The sequence below is a fragment of the Polypterus senegalus genome, chromosome 1, assembly GCF_016835505.1.
Source record: "Polypterus senegalus isolate Bchr_013 chromosome 1, ASM1683550v1, whole genome shotgun sequence".
Taxonomy (NCBI): domain Eukaryota; kingdom Metazoa; phylum Chordata; class Cladistia; order Polypteriformes; family Polypteridae; genus Polypterus; species Polypterus senegalus.
The window spans coordinates 203341757-203359414 of record NC_053154.1 but is presented as its reverse complement, the minus strand read 5'-3'; the positions used below and the strand labels follow the sequence as shown (position 1 = coordinate 203359414).

The 17658-nt window shown below is 36.7% G+C and overlaps 1 protein-coding gene across 3 annotated transcripts in view; it reads left to right on the top strand.

Annotated features, from left to right (window-relative positions):
• The window catches only part of adamtsl4 (ADAMTS-like 4), a 150485-nt gene that overhangs the window by 15947 nt on the left and 116880 nt on the right, over positions 1 to 17658 (top strand). For all 3 annotated transcript variants that reach the window (XM_039767504.1, XM_039767489.1, XM_039767495.1), the window contains exons 3-4: positions 7653 to 7722; positions 11884 to 12563. In XM_039767504.1, the coding sequence (XP_039623438.1) occupies positions 7653 to 7722; positions 11884 to 12563 (750 nt within the window). The remainder of the gene's footprint in view (positions 1 to 7652; positions 7723 to 11883; positions 12564 to 17658) is intronic.

The window sequence follows — 17658 nt, the reverse complement described above, 5'->3', positions numbered from 1 at the left end:
TGTTTGCATAAGTATTCCGTCTCTGTCCTGTAAAAAATCTTACATTTTACACAGGTGAAAATCAATTGGCTTATATATATATATATATATATATATATATATATATATATATATATATATATATATATATATATATATATAAAGCAGATACACAAACCCCCCTGCCCAACACACCCTAAGTGTTTATTGCATAAGGCCTGAGCATGACATCATTGTATTGTACAAGCTTCTCAAAATTAGCTCCACTTGGGGAAGTAAGGAGTGAATCTAGCCCACAGCCAGATCAGAGGTTGTCATATATGAATGACACAGCATGCTTCTGCCACTGAGAAAACAAAGAGTGGGTGTTGTGTCCCTGGCTAAGGTTAGCGGCTTGTTTATTTCTAGAATAGACACTGCTGTAGAAGTCAGTTCTCTATATAAAGAATCCAAACCAGGCTCCTCCAGAAAGAAACTGAGGTGTCACAGCCCAGGTTAACTGCATCTGCAATACTCATTTAAACCCTGGGTCGTTGATAGTCATGCCCTAGGATAGAGCAATGAGGCCACAAATATGCAAGACTAAGGTGTAAATCTGCAAGTGATTTTATTAACACTAGAATCCCTGAAGCCTACGAAAAAAGTTGTAATGTGGGGCCACCTTAAATTCCTTTGCACCTCCTTGTCAGTGTCTTTGTTTTGCAAATGTGTCAATCAGCACAAGCTACAAGCAGCCTACTATTTCTTACACCACCGAGGCAGTTGAAGTCAAGTCAGACGCTAATTCGTAGAACTCAAGTCTGTTTATCTGGGTGTGAGAAGCCTGGAATTGTATTGGGTAAATAATATATCGTTATTTGCAATACATACATTTCAAGTGTTCCATATATACAATGATCTGGGTAAATGTAGGATGACAAGGAAATGTGAGGCAAGAAATGTTAAACACATAACTTAAACAGAAACTTTTTTCATGTTATAGTAATAATGACAAATTGCTGACGTGAAGTGTACTGTAGCCTATGTGTGAAAACTGAAATCCAAATATCAAATAAACACTTTCAAAAAAGGTATAACAAAACAAGTGCACTTTATTTCAAGAATATAACCAAAGAAAAATAAATCATTCAATTAACAATGTTGCTGGCAATGAGGAAAAACCCAAGCCGAAGTAACAATCGATAGAGAACCTCCAGGGGCCTCATGTATAAACGGTGCGTATACACAAAAATGTTGCATAAGCCCCTTTCCATGCTCACAATGCGATGTATAAAACCTAAACTTGGCGTAAAGCCGCAGACATTCTCATGCCAGCTAAATGCTTGGTGTACTCAAGTTCTCCGCTCCACGGTTTTGCAAACTGCCAGCACCCAGTGTCAAAACAGTGCTTTTGTTCCAGTGTGGTTTCCCTTTCTTTTTTAGATCCACATCCCTGACATGGCTTAATCAAATACACTGAAATTAACCGCATATTGTTTACTAGTTTAAAACATTTGATTGTAATTAACCTGTTATAATATAATGGTCCACGAAATGGCCAAACTATTCCAAATACCATAGCTACTTTAGCATTGTTACTTTCAAGTATTTATCCCACTGTATCTGAGTGTGGAATCACAGATTTACAGCAGCTGATTGGAAAGAGAATTATTGGTATACAGCATCAAGCACACGCTGCCTCAACCATGCACACAGTCTATTGAAATGCTCTCAAACGGCAAATGCTTCAGAGCCTTTCCTGTACGGGCCTCGCTGTTCAAAAACAGTTTCATCCCAAGAACTATAAACGCACTTAATCAGTCCATCAAGTGCTCCTTGTAGAACTGTTTGTACTTATTAGTACAATCACCTCACTGTAAACTTGCGATACAGTTATAATATTGCACAACCTGAGCCCCTTTATAAAGAGCGTATTTACATATGATGACAATATAATTGTTAAGATGAAATGCAGCAAAATATGTTTATTACATTATACAGATAAAATGTTAACATCATTTAAATAGACTATATTGTTAATAATTAAACATGTGAGAACAAGGTGGTGTAGCACTTGCAACGATCTGGTGCCCCGTTCAGAGATTGTTCCTGCCTCGTGCTGTATGATTGCTGGGACTTGCGTGACCCTGGATGGATAGATGGATGGAGTAATTAAATGTATACTATGAAGATATTTCAATGTTCCTTAAAAGTTTTGAAGAATCGGCATTCTAAGCTTACAGGTGGCTTAACATCTATTACAGAGCTGATTGTATGGCGATTGATTACTTGGAGAAAGAAAAGGAAGGACAGGAATTAGGAGTTAGAAGTTAGTATGTTTTGAAAGAGACAGTACTACTGCAATAAATAATTTCACAGAATGTCGCTCACAGCGCAGCAAGCATCTTACGTGAGGCGGAACAATCTCTGGATGAGGCGCCAGCTTGTCACTATCACTTCGCCACCGTGTTCCCATGTTTAATAACATGCGTTAACTCCTATCATCATGAAAATTATATCAAGTATACATCTCTGTATTTAAATTATTCAAATAGCTGTATTATCACAAATGTAATTTTTTCTGTGTCCTGTTGGAGGAAGTGAAAGCCCGTTTAAGAAGCATGTAGTGATTCACACACATAGAGCACATAGAAGAACATATACAAAACAAAACATTTAATGTGCAACTTTAGTTACGATGGTATTTAAAGAACTAGTAAATTAAATGATTTTAAGATGAAGGTAATGATGTTCTACTTTAATGACAAAATAAACTATGTGATTAAAGTGGAAATTTCGAGATTAAAGTTGACATTTCGAGCTTTTTCCCCACTGTGTGCCTATTTTTTTTTTCTTTCCTCTGTACCCTAATAAGCTTTCATTTGACACTCAGACGGTGGGGTACGACTCGCCTTTTCACAGCAACTTTGATATGTGACTTCTTTTTTATTTTGGGCACTGTGCGACTTTATGAACTTGAGCTTTCGAGTTTCTCCGACACTCTATGTCACTTAATCAGCTTCCTTTTCTTGTTTACACCACTGTTAAAACCAACAAATAGTGCATTTTTCCTTGCCTTAACTTGGTATTCGTTGAAATTGTTCTATTTTCCCCCATGCTTTTGCCATTGCCTTTTCACAGAAATGCTGAGCTTAAGGGCTATTTATATTGATTTGCATATTCAAAGAGGCGTAATTCTGGGTGGAGTTTGGGAGTGGAGGCAGGCGCGTGCACTGAACGTGTGGTACTATTCACGCTGACTGGGATTTATGTAGAGGAAGAATGTGGAAGTTGGCGCACGCACACATTTATGCATCTGGATTTTTTTTTTTGCATATGCACATTTCCACTTTTGTCTGTATGCCATGTTTTAGTGTGAATTCTATGCACGGCGTTATGCATGAGGCCCCAGGTCTGTTGGCCCTCGAACGCTGTTTACTTGCTCTTCTTAGGACTATTCCCGACTGTCTGCCTGCTTCACCTTCACAGCACCAGCTTAGTCACTATCCTGCCTCTCAGATATTTTTTCTCTCTCTCTTTCTCCCTCTCCCCTCCGGACTTTGTCTTTCTTTTCCTTTCATTATTGTTTTTCGTTTCCTTCTTCCCCTCTGTCCCACTCAGCATACGTTTATACTTTAGTAGGTGCAGGTGCGTAATCTTGCACCCCAGAGTGCTAATGAGGTTGTTGGCCAAAATGCAACGGTGTGCACATGAAAAACTGCTCTGCCAATTACCTCCGTCAATATCCCAGGACAGCTCATCTACCTACACCCACCCTGAGCCTGACCACACTGTTTTTAATTAAATCTAACATACTGCCACAAACAGCTAAAATGTGCTTTACCAGGAAGATTATAAAGGATGAACTACCTATGTCCAGCACAGAGGTTTTCTTGATGAGCAGATGCTGCACCTCTATGATAAAGTCTAGATTTAGATCTACATCTGTTACTTTCATTGTCTGCCTTAAATTCTTTGGGAGGCATTTTCTGCAAAAAAGGAAATGAAAATTAAACTTATAAAATGAAAATGCAGTCTGTCATTTGCCATTTATTTTTCAGTCTATTTTGTAAGAATTAAAATAAAATGAAATAACACCATTTGCAATTTCATTATAGTGAATCTGAAAAAATAAAAAGTAAAACACAAATAAGCATTGGCACTACCTGATGCTCATTTAATTTTAATTTTCCACTTTGCATTTTCATTTTCCACCCTGCATTTTCATGTTCTCGACATGCAAATATAATTTAATATATATTTTATATTTAATTAGCTTAATCAATCTGAGTCTTTCTTGTTATAACATCCTCTTTAATAAAAGCCCTGTGTGCGTCCAGGTGTCCGTGTGTGTGTGTCTTCTGGTGAAGTGCGTGTGTGCGGGGCCGCGACGCACAACGCACCGTGCCCCGCCCATGCGCATAGCACCTTGGTCGCACACACACTCAAAGCTGGGCACACAGTGAATGGCCTATCCGTGGCAGCGCATAATAAGCAAATAAAGCACACACACTGGAAGCTGGGCACATAGTGAATGGCCTTGCCGTGGCAGCGCATGATAAGCAAATAAAAGACATCATCGCTGGGGAGAGTGCTGATTAGGTGGTCGCGGCCTCGCACATAAAATCCGTTGCTGGGGAGACGCCACACATAAAATAATCAGCTACACGCCAGCACAGATTAAAATACTTGCTGGGGAGACGACACAGTCACGATTATCAACTGCACGCGACAAATTACATCAGTTGCTGGGCACACTCTGCTGATTGACCACTGTTGTGACAGAAAATTAAAGTCATATTACGAAAATCAAAGCCAGTATTACTGTCAGAGAAAATTACAGGAATTTTACGGATATACAAACCAGTATTACTACGAGAGAAATTTAAAGGCACACAATACACTGACGCATATTACAGCCACATACAAGCCAGTATTACTGTAAGAGAAAATATTACGGACATATCTACTAACAACATGCCACCCAAAATAAAAAAGGACACGTCAAGTTGGACAAAAGACACAGACAATCAGATCCTATATAAGTAACATCTCCTGGAAGAATGGTCAGCTCAACAAGTAAACATCAACAAAAGAAAGGCTGAAAGACAAAAAAAACAAAAAAAAAACACGAACAAATAGATCGATTGAAGAAAAACGCTAAAAGAGAAAGACTCAGATGAGCAAACCTTACAAAAAGTTGGCATTTACTTGCCAGAACCAGTATTCAGCCACGGTCAGTTATATGTTGCATTATCAAGAGTTAGAAGTTTTCCAGATGTTGTTGCCAAGGTTGTAGATGGTCATGAACAAGGCAAACTCTTGCCAAACTCAGACAGAATGTTTACAAGAAATGTTGTCTATAATGAAATTTTATAGAAAAATTTCATGAGATAAAAAAATAGAAACTTTTTCCTAAATATCTTCTTCAGATATTGTGTCTTACAGATTGTTACAAAGTTTTACACTAAGGCAATATTAATTATACTTACTGTATTGTCATACGTTTCTATTTTATTTTTATTATTATTTTACTTTAGGCTTCTTGCAAAAATATTTTTGACAAAAAAAAGAAATTAAGACAAGAAACAGAATGAGGTCAGGGTCCCTTGCCATTTAATATAGACTGTTCCTACTAATGTTTATGCACTACTGTTCTAGCGCCCGTTATTGTAATGGGCTTAATGTCTAGTTTTAAAATAAGGTGATAAGGTAGTGCGGCGGCACAGTGGTAATGCTGCTGCCTCGCAGTAAGGAGACCTGGGTTTGCTTCCCGGGTTCTCCCTGTGTGGAGTTTACATGTTCTCCCTGTGTCTGCGTAGGTTTCCTGTGGGTGCTCCAGTTTCCTCCCACAGTCCAAAGACATGCAGTTTAGGTGCATTGGTGATCCTAAATTATCCGTAGTATGTGCTTGGTGTGTGTGTGCGTATGCCCTGCCATGGGATTTGTTTAAGGCGTTGGCTGGGATTGGCTCCAGCAGACCCTGTGACCCTGTGTTAGGATATAGTGGGTTGGATAATGACTGACTGACTGATACAGTAGTCATTTTTTAAAAAAACTTTTATTTCATCACTTTTCGAAATAAGGTGTTATGGATGTAGTGATTATTTATTCACAATGAGGACCTTCCATAATATGTAATTTTTGTTTAATGGTTCCTGCGGTGGGTTGGCACCCTGCCCAGGATTGGTTCCTGCCTTGTGCCCTGTGTTGGCTGGGATTGGCTCCAGCAGACCCCCGTGACCCTGTATTCGGATTCAGCGGGTTAGACAATGGATGGATGTTTAATGGTTCTTTTTCCATTATTTATAAGATTTTCTTAAATCTAGCTCATTAAGAAATATGAGTAACAAATATGAACTGCATTATCTATCAATTAATTTCATATTTCTAAACTAAAATAATGAAATTTAAATAAACCAGAATCAATTTTCTCACCATTCTAGAAAGTTTTGAGTATATGATACCAAAAATATTATTCCAAAACTACTTGAATAGGTGCAAAAAATATTTTTGAATTGCATTAGTTTTATATCATTATTTCATATTATAATTGTTTCAATGAAATTACCTTCATCGTGACTGGAACTTTACTTCAAACTTTAACTTTAAACACATTCCACACTCTTCATTATTATCTCACTCTCCTAAACAATCAAGTCACCAAAAGGGCTTGGAGGAAAAATAATATAGCCAAACACAGATTAAAATATTTTCCGTTTATATTTGTAATACAGGAAATTTCAGGTTTTCTTATTGGTCTTTTCCAGATTATTGCTGAGTTGTGACAGAGAAGGCAAGTGTGAGCTTATCAAGGGAGGTCCAGCCTCTGATCTTCATGTTTGTTCATACCTGTCATTAGAAAATGAGCCATTAGCAGCATTGACCTAGTACAAATTCTCAGCTTGGCTAACATGAAGTCTGAGAAAAATACCGATTGCTCAGCTTTGAGAGCAGGTTTTCTTCTGATCCTCAGACATGGTTGTTCAATTTGCCATGCTATGTCCTCTCTAATTTTTCAGTTTGAAAAAGGCAGTTTTCCTATGCCTTGTCATTTTCAATTTTTTTACAGTCGTCTCTGGGGTTTTCTGAAAAAAAATGAGACTTGTGAAACATGTTCCACATACATCACAATCTTTCTACTTGTAACCCTGACAGCATCAATGTTTCAAACTCCATTTTCTTTTGCTACATCCTTGGAATTTCATTATTTTTGCAGGTTAACATAATGTTTCTCTTTATCATTTCAAGCTGGTGAATCATTTTCCTGCAGAGTAAGACACCTGAGTCACCATGTACACCCACAACGTTTCTGTGGCTGAATTGTGTCTTTATTATGTAAATACATGTGGCTGCCAGGTACCAGCTTTTCTTCTGAGTAAACTAAGAACTGGCATATGCATGTTTGTGTGTTTAGGATAGATATAATTTCCTGGTCAAGTTGTCTGTACATGTGGAAGTATATTTGCTCAAGCAACAGTGAAGTACCTACACATACAAGCAGCATTGAGGGTGGAATGACCTCAGATATACACACACACACATTTAAAATTACTCTGATGTGTTGGTGTGTTAGTGGGAAAAATCATGAAAAAATATGTTTTAGCTGACTTCTGTCCTAATTCCTGTTTTTGAATGGATTATATGATGATAATTGACATATTGTTTTTTCATAAAACTATTTTTCTTTGCAGGGTTTTGTGTCTTTTCTTTTTATTCTGTTCCAGTTTGAGGGCAGTTCAGCTTTCCAGTGCTACCAATAAAGTAAGTTACCTTATATTTATTCAAAAGAAATATTTCAATATGATTTTTCCAGATAATGCTTAGGTTGAGTTTAAAAAATGTAAATGTTTAATGTAAATATGTTATACAAAACACACGAGATGAGTAGATATATACACTTTCTGAGCCTAATTAGCCCACACAAAGAATGCACAATGCAAGAACTAGCCCCGGAAAAGGTGCCAGCCCACCACAGGGCTCAGACTTATTCTGGTTATGATGGTTTAGCATAACACATTCATTTGTATGGTATGAGAAGATACCAAACTCCCAGAAGTAATCCTATATGAACACAAGGAAAAAATGCAAATCTCAATTAGGCATTGACCATACAAGGAATTGAACGTGTGTCCTAGTAGCTGTGCAGGAGAAGGAAAGTTCACTGTCCTGCCATGCAATCCCTGAATAGATCATAAACAGGTTTAAAATATGTATCAGTCTGTCAAGTATAATCCAATACCATCAAAAATTTTTCCAAAACAAAAATGTAAAGGGCAACGTTGTACAAGAGTGTAGACAGGGTGCGAGTCTGCTATTTAAAAATCAGTAATGAATTGTAAGTACAGTAGGCACTAATGAATTTCTAAACCAAGGAAGTGATACCTTTCCCAGTGTGAACCTCCAGGCGGCAAAATCTCCTGCCTGCATCTTGTCTGCTTCCTGTGTCTTCTGTTCAAAAAAAGAAACATTTTTGCTTTGTGTCCTCCCCCACCATAACCTATCATCTGTGGGGAGGAGCAAAAGCTTTAGATTCGTCAAAAAATTTGATCCCTAGTTTTCGACGGATTTTGAAGTTTTAAGGTCCCCTGACACTGAAAACATTGATATCTTGATGATGGGTGTGTGTCTGTCTGTGTCTCTGTGTCACAGTTAGGGCTGCAACTAATGATTATTTGGTAGTCGACTAATCGTTCAATTTATTTTTTGATTAGTTACGATTATTTCATGCCTGACTATTTTGATGCCTACGACCTGTGGGTTGCATATCCTGTTCTGGGCTCCAGTGCATGTCTTACCTCATCTGCTCACATCTGTCAACATGTGAATGTCATCCTGATGTCTCTGCATTAACATGATTAAAATTAATAATAATCAAATTAAAATAACCAGTGAAACATATGAATTTGAAAATAATCAGATGTTTTTATATTAGTATGACCATCACAATAAAAAAGAAATACATTAAACAATACAAACTAAAGTGCACATGCACATAGTCTTTGAACAAAGAAGTGCATTTAACTTAACCAAAAAATACATCATTAAAACAGAAACATTTTTCATATTTTAGTAATAAATGACAAAATGTAGACATAAAACTATATAATGTGTATAGCCTGAAGTGCAAAGATCAAATAAACACTTTCACAAAAGGTTCAAGGGTGATACAATAGCTTCCTTGGTGCAGCGATAGGAATTGCTGACTTATAATCAAGAGTCTCCCGGTTCGATCCTGACTGCCTCGTATATTTACCGTTTTGCGTAGTGAGTTGTACAGTATTATTGTAAATATTATACAATAAAGACATACATTTGATTTGCGTCTGTAACAGCCACTGTATTAAATGTATAGTACTTGTAAAAGTTACTGTTTTTTTTTACTTTTATTCTGTCAGTCACGATCACGATACATACTACCGCCCCCCAGGGATCCGACGCTGTTACTTTTTATCTGCAACTGGTAATAACTGTAGATGTGAGTGGTGTTTTGAGACAATGGAACTGGAAATTCTCTGATCTGGATGGATAAAAGCTGACACACAAGCGCTGGCGAATCTGCCTTATTCGTGTCTCATTGTCACTTGATTGTTTTTTATAAAATTTTATTGAGTGTTCCTGCTTACGCTGAATTAGTATGCGCCTTAAGTCCCATGATGTCAGAGCCACACTGACAAAAACACAGAGACATATGTATATATGATATTTGGAATCATTCATTTTATGACCTTATAGTACATTTCAGAAAACATTGGGCATGGATGCAACATTATTCATATTCATTCGCGTACCTTCTAGCGGTTGTAATCAATGACTGCATTTTTTTTCCCCCCGATTTTACGCTGTCTGCACACAGGACTCCAGGATTTTCAGAGGAAAGAACGTTGCTCTGCAAGGTGTGCCATGAACACTCCTTTTATCAGTGGACCGCATGCATGCCTTGCTTTGATCGCCGCCAGGACGACTTGTGACAGCACAAGCAACTGGCCACCTGCGTGCTCGCACTGAATAAGCTCACGCCTTTTGGTGTCAGCGTGCAGCACAGAGGAAAAAAAAGAGACAAATATATGTAACATTTTGAAGAAATCATTGTATGACCTGAATAGTACCAATAAGAAAACATCATCACACTAATGCAATATTATTGAAAACGAACAGATCGGGTGTAAATTTGTTACTTGTAAAAGTTAGCTTTTTTACTTTTATTTTCTCAGTCTCGTTCACGCTCTCCCTCCCCTCCTAATCTGACCCTAACTAACTAACAGCGCCAGCATAAATTATCAAGAGACGGCGGCATCACATCTCCAGGATTCTTTCGTTTCAGATGCTCATGCATTGCGATGGTGCTGCCGTGAAAAGAAAGCTCCACTTTACATAAACTGCAGTCAACTTTTTTTTCTTTTTCGGTGAAGTGCTCCCTCACTTTAGAAGTTTCTGTCTCAATGTTTTTCCATCTCATTCCCCCTCGTTTATCCTACTCGCCATTGCAACCACGTTTATTTTCCTCTCCATTCTTCTTCTCCTCAGATGTTCTTCTTCGTTGGTAGGACTCTATGCAGTCTTGATAAACAATAACAAACAATACTGCCCCCAGACTTTCATGTAGTGCATTTCAGTTACAAAAACCAATGTGGTTGTTTGTGACTGGAGCCTCTATTTAAGGTACTGTTTATGATGCGTCGACAATGAAAATCCATGTTGACGATTTTTTGTAGTCGACATCATCGATGACATCAACTAATCGTTGCAGCCCCAGTCAGTTTATTGAGGAGTCACAAATTGTTCAAGAGAAAGAGGCACTCTAGAAGAACCCTCAAACACCGTAATTCTGCAATTAATTATGAATTCTTCTCATCAATTGCTATAGTAATGACCTATTTTATAATCAGAAAGATCAGCATCAGAATAGTATATAATCACTAAAATGGTTTAGAATAGTGCAGGTAAATTGGTTAAGTGCAAATCCTACTGACGTTCACATTCATATTTTTTCAGCTGAGCATACTTCCTTTCTAGGATGACAGCCTGACCAATATGATGCTTTGTTAAATCTGCTGACGTAGCAAAAAAGAATATAACTCACATATACTCACATATCTGTATCTGGCCAAACTTGTCCAATTTTGGTGCTAATAATGTAAGAATACTGTGGCAGTTAAAAAGCATTATACTTCCCTGAGGAATCCTGAGCAAATGGTTTTAGCCAAAAATGTGGGGCGGAGGTTTTCTTTTGCTGCTATTAGCAGAGAAGCAAGTCTGTGGACCACTAAACAGATCCCATTAGTCTTTCGATTTTCTTACATCACTTCTAAAATTAGCCACAGAATTTCCACTTTAGGAATTTTGCATACTGCCCTGAGCTAAAATTTACAGAATTAGTAGCTTTGTTTGTGTTTTTGAGATCTAATCAACACTAAAGAATCTTAACATTGGTGTGTTTTGAGGGTCGTAAGCTTTTATTATGATGATTATTAAATGATGCAAACAGGTATTTAAACATTTTCTTTTTCTTTCTTTCTTTCTTTCTTTCTTTCTTTCTTTCTTTCTTTCTTTCTTTCTTTCTTTACTGTTAATTGTCATTAAACATTTAATCATTTTTCGACTTGTCTTGTCAATCTTTGAATGACCATGTATGATTGAGTATGTATGAGAGAATTTTTCACTTCTTTTAAGGAATGGCTATTGTCATTTCATGCTAAATAATGTCACTGCAATATATTTGGTTGATTACATTTTTGTAACATTATCAAATTTTGAAGATTTACGCTTGTCTCTAGTTTAGCTAGAATCAGACTCGGATGTACTGCAGATTTAAGTTTTCAAACACATTTAAGTGGATTCTGAATAACAGTGACACTGGATGTATGTCCTGCTTTAACATTGAAACTTAATTGAAAAAGGTTTCTTATTTTTATTTTCATTCAGAACACAAACAGAAAGCCACGACAAGTCCCAGAGGTATTAATTCACATAGGGGCCTGGGGTCAGTGGAGTCCCTGGTCTGCCTGTACACAAAGCTGTGGATTTGGAATTATGGAGCGCAAAAGAATCTGCCAATCTCCAGTTCTAGAGGCCTGGCAAGAACAGGCATCCCTGCCATACTCTCAGCATGACACACCACATCACAGGGATTACGGATCAGTTGTATCTGCTGTACGACCTGGGTCAAATCAGGCATACTCCTCAGTGGATGCCTCATTTTTCACAAGGCACACAGACAGAAACAGGCAAACATCGAGCCAAAGCAGGTACCCTGCAGCAGCCAGTCGCAACCCAATATCAGTATACAGATCTGATTCTGAAACACAGGATGCTCTTCCAAACAGACAAGATTCAGCTTCTTTCCACCATCAGGACCAGCTGGGATCAAGTCAAAGAGTAGTTTCATTGTACAGGCCGGATTCTCACCCCGTTGGGGATTCTGCAGCACAATGGAGACCAAGTATCGCTCAGGACCCAGGTCTGCCATCACAGGGAATTTCAGAAGCTTGGAGTTTGCCCAGAACTGATAGCTTGACTTTCCGGGGCCAGAGGCAGCCATCTGAACAGGGAAGACCAGGTGGTGGATCCAGGCATGGCAGCTCTGAGTCACACTCCTCAAGAAGGTAAGATAATGACTGTGTACACACATGTTGTTTCAAATAGTAAATTATTTAGTGAGAGGATGTGCATTTAGGACAAGAGACCTATGAGATTTTTCTCTTAGGTAAGAGCTTTGATTTTAATATCATATGTTCTTACTAACCTCCAGTTAATGTATATAACTGGAAGATATATACTGTATCTATTTAAAATGTACACTAACTACCTTGGATATGATATTCTGTTTCACAGAAGGGTAGATTTTTAGTTCAAAAAATAAAAAGTATATAGAGAAATACGATTTCAATTGTTTGTTACGAATACACTTTCAAGCAAAAACCTAGTTGACCAATTTTTTATTCCCATGTGTTAATTTTAAAAACATTACCAAATGCTTGTTAAATTACTAGCAAAGAGAACAAACTGACAGGTTGAAAGACCTCCTCTCTGTTTTGTTTATAGAATCAATTTTCTTATCAAAGCAAGCATTATGGTTGTGATGTTTTACTCAATATAATGTAAATGTTTTATCAAAAAGGAGCATCCTGTCATTTCCACAGGACTCACTGAAGGGACTAGTAACCATTTGTAATGTTCCTGAATTTTACTTGTCTGAGTACACTATACTCCAGTTCAGAAACATCATATCATTGCTATTTACTTGATTGAGGAGAAATGCACTTATTTTCTGCAATGGATCTATTGGTAGCAGCTTTTTGGTGATCTTACAGTTTTTCATTGTCAACACATCCATGTCAAGGATCAAATAAACTAATAATAATATAAAAGAGAACATATCCTTGCAGATCACTTGTAGTCTTTTGTGTTCCTCCCTTATTGGGAGCTGATGTGTAATTTAGGGTCATTTCTTGTTCTGATCTTAACTACTTCAGAAATTTCTGGCATGAAACCATGAAGGCATTTCCAGAAAAGGACATAGATAAGGCTGATAGGTATATTTATAAACATCTGTTCTGCTTATTAATGCAAAAGCTGCCATCAGTCTGTGTTAATGTTAGTTAGAGATTACTTTAGGTATCTTTTTTGTGGGCTACAGGTAGTGATGGTGCAATGATGCCTGTGGCTAGAGTCCTTTATTCCTTCTTAGTTACAGCGTAAAAGTAATTGCAATAACACGGTCAATGTAAGAGTTGGACGAAGAACAAAACAGTTGCAAGAGTAATAGTTTTTCCAAGAGTAATCAATACTTTGAAATGACAATTTGTCATGGGCAATCCAGAGTCTTTAGTATGGCAACATTCAGCTTTAATCATGACTTGGTTTTATACAAAAATATAACGCAATTTAACCCTTGGTAAAAGGCTATACAAGCTGGAAACTTGTTAAGGGTAAATTTTTCACATTAGGAAGTTTTTCTTCACACAGAGAACCACTGATACACATGGAATAAGTTACCAAGTAGTGTGTTGGACAGTAGAATTTTGGTCACCTTCAAAACTAGAATTGACGTTATTTTGGAAGAATAAAGTGGATAGGACTTGTGAATGGTGTTGGGCCGAATGGCCTATTCTCCCTTACGTTGTTTTAATATTCTGATATAAATCACTTATACAGTATTTGTTTTCAATATGTAATTTTTCCATATGTCATAGCATATAACTGTCATCTCTGACAGCAGCTCTGGGTAGAAAGCAGGATTACATCACACATATGGATCTAAACTGCTCTACAGAACATTTCAGGACTTCTTACAGACTTATGACTGTATTTCTAATCTTAACCAAACAAAGCCATACAATAGATTAAAGTTAAAAAACTTTAATGGTTTTCCAGTGGTAGTTTTCTTAAGAATGGATTATGGTAAATACAGTATAAGGGACAAATAAAAGGAAATACCAAAACATAGTATGCAGTTGATGATTGGTGGTAAACTGTGTTGTTAATTTTTTCAGGCATGCTTCATTTTTTATGTATTTCTGTTATAAGATATATTCTCTTGAACTTAGGACAGCAAGATAGAAAAATTTATATTTAACTTAATATATGAGGGCAGAAAATTAGAAAATCACAATACTACAACAAAAAATATGCATCCAGCACAGTCTTAATAATAATAATAATAATAATAATAATAATAATAATAATAATAATACATTTTATTTATTTGTAGACGCCTTTCTAAACACTCAAGGACACTGAACAATAGATAAAACACACATTAAAAACAAAACTAAAATACAAAAATTTAAATCGGACAGAGCAATTGTAATTAAAGAGAAAAAGCAGTCTTAAACAAATGCATTTTTGTCACGTTATAAAAGGGCTAAATTTTGCCATATTCTTTAAGGGAAAGAAGCAGTCCTAGTAATCTGGTTAATATGTGTCTTTACCTCTGCCTTTATTTTTAAACTTAAGGAATCAAGTTTATTTCTAATACCCATTCTGTTTCCATATTTGCCAGTCATGAAGACTTCTGTTTTTTCCTTATTTAGTTTGAGAAAGTTTCTACTCATTCAATTGGTAATACTGCTAAGACATTGGATCAAATGGCCAAGAGCATCAGGGTAATCAGGTGCTATCCATAAATAAAGCTCTGTATCATCTGAATAGCTGTGGTAGCTCACCTTGTGCTTTGAGATAATCTGACCTAATGGAAGCGTGTAGATTGAAAAATGCAGTGGACCCAGAATAGATTCTTGTGGTATACCATATACAATATTATGGGTCGTTGAAGTGCAATCACCACATCTAACATTCTACCATTTAAGTAAGACTGAAACCAATTTAAGATGCTGCCAGAGAGGCCCACCCATTGTCTAAGGTGATTCATGTTGCCTACCTTTTCTGACGATTATACAATGCAATTTATTTTTGTATAGCCCAAAATCACACAAGAGGTGCTGCAAAGGGCTTTTGACAGCCCCCCAGCCATGACTCTCAAAGAAGACAAGGAAAAACTCCCCAAAAAACCCTTGTAGGGAAAAAAATGTAAAAAAACCTTGGGAAAGGCAGTTCAAAGAGAGACCCCTTTCCAGGTAGTGGATGGGTGAGTGCAGTTGGTGTCAAAAAAGGGGTCAATACAATACAATACACAGAACAGAACATAAGTAATCCTCAATACAATACGCGTATCTGGTTTTTGCATTAGTAAATTGAGTAAGGATCTTTATCAGCAGTGTGTGAGACAAAATTTCCATTACTTTTAATAGCTTAATGGACTGCCTCATGGAATATTGAGTTGCCCACTCTCTGTTTATGTAAATCTGAATGGTGTGTGGCTAGATTTATGTATTAATTACTGTGTAAAGGACTGGATTACAAAAAGCTTGCAGAAGAAAAAGACAAAATAGTAATAGTAAAATTTAGGTAATTTTTCTTTCTGCTGTTTTACCTTCTGTAAAATTCCATCTGGTTTGGGAGATCCTTATGTATATTTCTTTATAGCCTAAAAAATGTACCTTATTATTTGAAAGCCTTTAATCCAAGCCACTGCGGATTTTCAGCTGAATCCAAAAATTTCTCCTAACTGATCCCACATGCTTAGCAGTCTGAGTGTTTCATGCTGTAACCTTCTGTGGCACAGTATAATCATGGTTTATTTATTGTAATTACTAAATTACAGGTTGTGGTAGTTTATTTAGTATTTTGTGAGTTTATTATTTATCTGTGGTTGGAGAATTAGATGGTGGGGAGGTTAAGCACTTTTGAGGAGATAGTGAAATGCAAATTCAAATTCCATTCCACTGTTTTAGTGGTTCTTATTTTTTTAATGAAATTGTCCATCATTCTATGTCTTGCTTTGTCTTTAAATTTTAAGAATAATGACTACTGAAAATTAATTAAAAATATCATCTCCAAGTAAAGGTTTTTATTTTTCTATATACAGTATTATTTGGAATAGTTAACTGATCAGAGTGCTAAACCCGCTTATACATTAAATCACCAAGGCCTCTTAATAATTTAAAATGGAAATCATACGATAGGTGTAAAATTATAGGAAGTAAATTTAAAAATCTTGGTCTATGTACATATGTGTTATACTCTATTAGTGTATATGTAGCAGCAGACGCAATCTACCCTGACAGCATTAGTTGCAGGGCAGAGCATATCCCTATAAAGAGATCTAATTTATCATAGGCACATTTACATACACATATACCTGATGGACCAATTTGAAGTCATTAGTTAATATAATTAGCTTGTGTTCGTTATGTAAAAGGAGAATGTTAGAATCAGGAGAAAAAGACCAAGCAAACACAGAGAGAATATGCCAATTCCGTGGGCTGGGATATAATCCCTGTGTACTTCAGCTACAAAGCAGCGACACTAACCACTAGGCCACCTAATTAAAAAGAAGCTTAAACATCAAAATCTTCTTAGTAGCAAATATAACTTTTTAAATGTCTGCCAAGGTTAGTGAATGATATAATCTATTCTTGCATTTTGCCTTGTAGTTTGTACTATTGTATTGTATTTCTGAGGTGGCAATAATAGATTGGCCGTCTAGCTCTGTGAAGGAGATTACTTGAGTTCTGTCTTGTGTATTGCATTTACCCCATTTTTTGCATCCATAGCATGCCTAAACTACCTGAAAGGGGGTCTGTTTCTGAATTGCCTTTCCCAAGATTCTTCCAAAACAAAGGTTTTTTGGAAGTTTTTTCTTGTCTTCTTAGGGAATCAGGGCTGGGGGGGTTGTCATAAAACTGGGCCAATTAAAGCCTATTGAGGCACTCCTTGTGTGATTTTGGCCTATACAAGAAATCAACTGTTGGTGCTGTTGCTACCAAATGGCATGGATACCTTAATTATTCATAAACGAAGATCCAAACATTCATCTTCACATTATATACTTAGACTTTTTAATATCACTACAAAGATCATCACGTTTTTAATATTATCTAACATGTAGTTTTATCTCGCTGCCTATCAGGAGACTTTTCATTGTATGGTACTTAAGACAGGCCAGCATGTCTAGCAGTACATTTTAAACTTACTGAGCACCACTCCTTTGTAGTAATTTTGATATTTTAGAAATAGGATATATATCCACTGTATCTGCTAATGGCAAATGTATTGTCAAATTTCCCCCTGTGCACAAATAAAGATCTATCTATCTATCTATCTATCTATCTATCTATCTATCTATCTATCTATCTA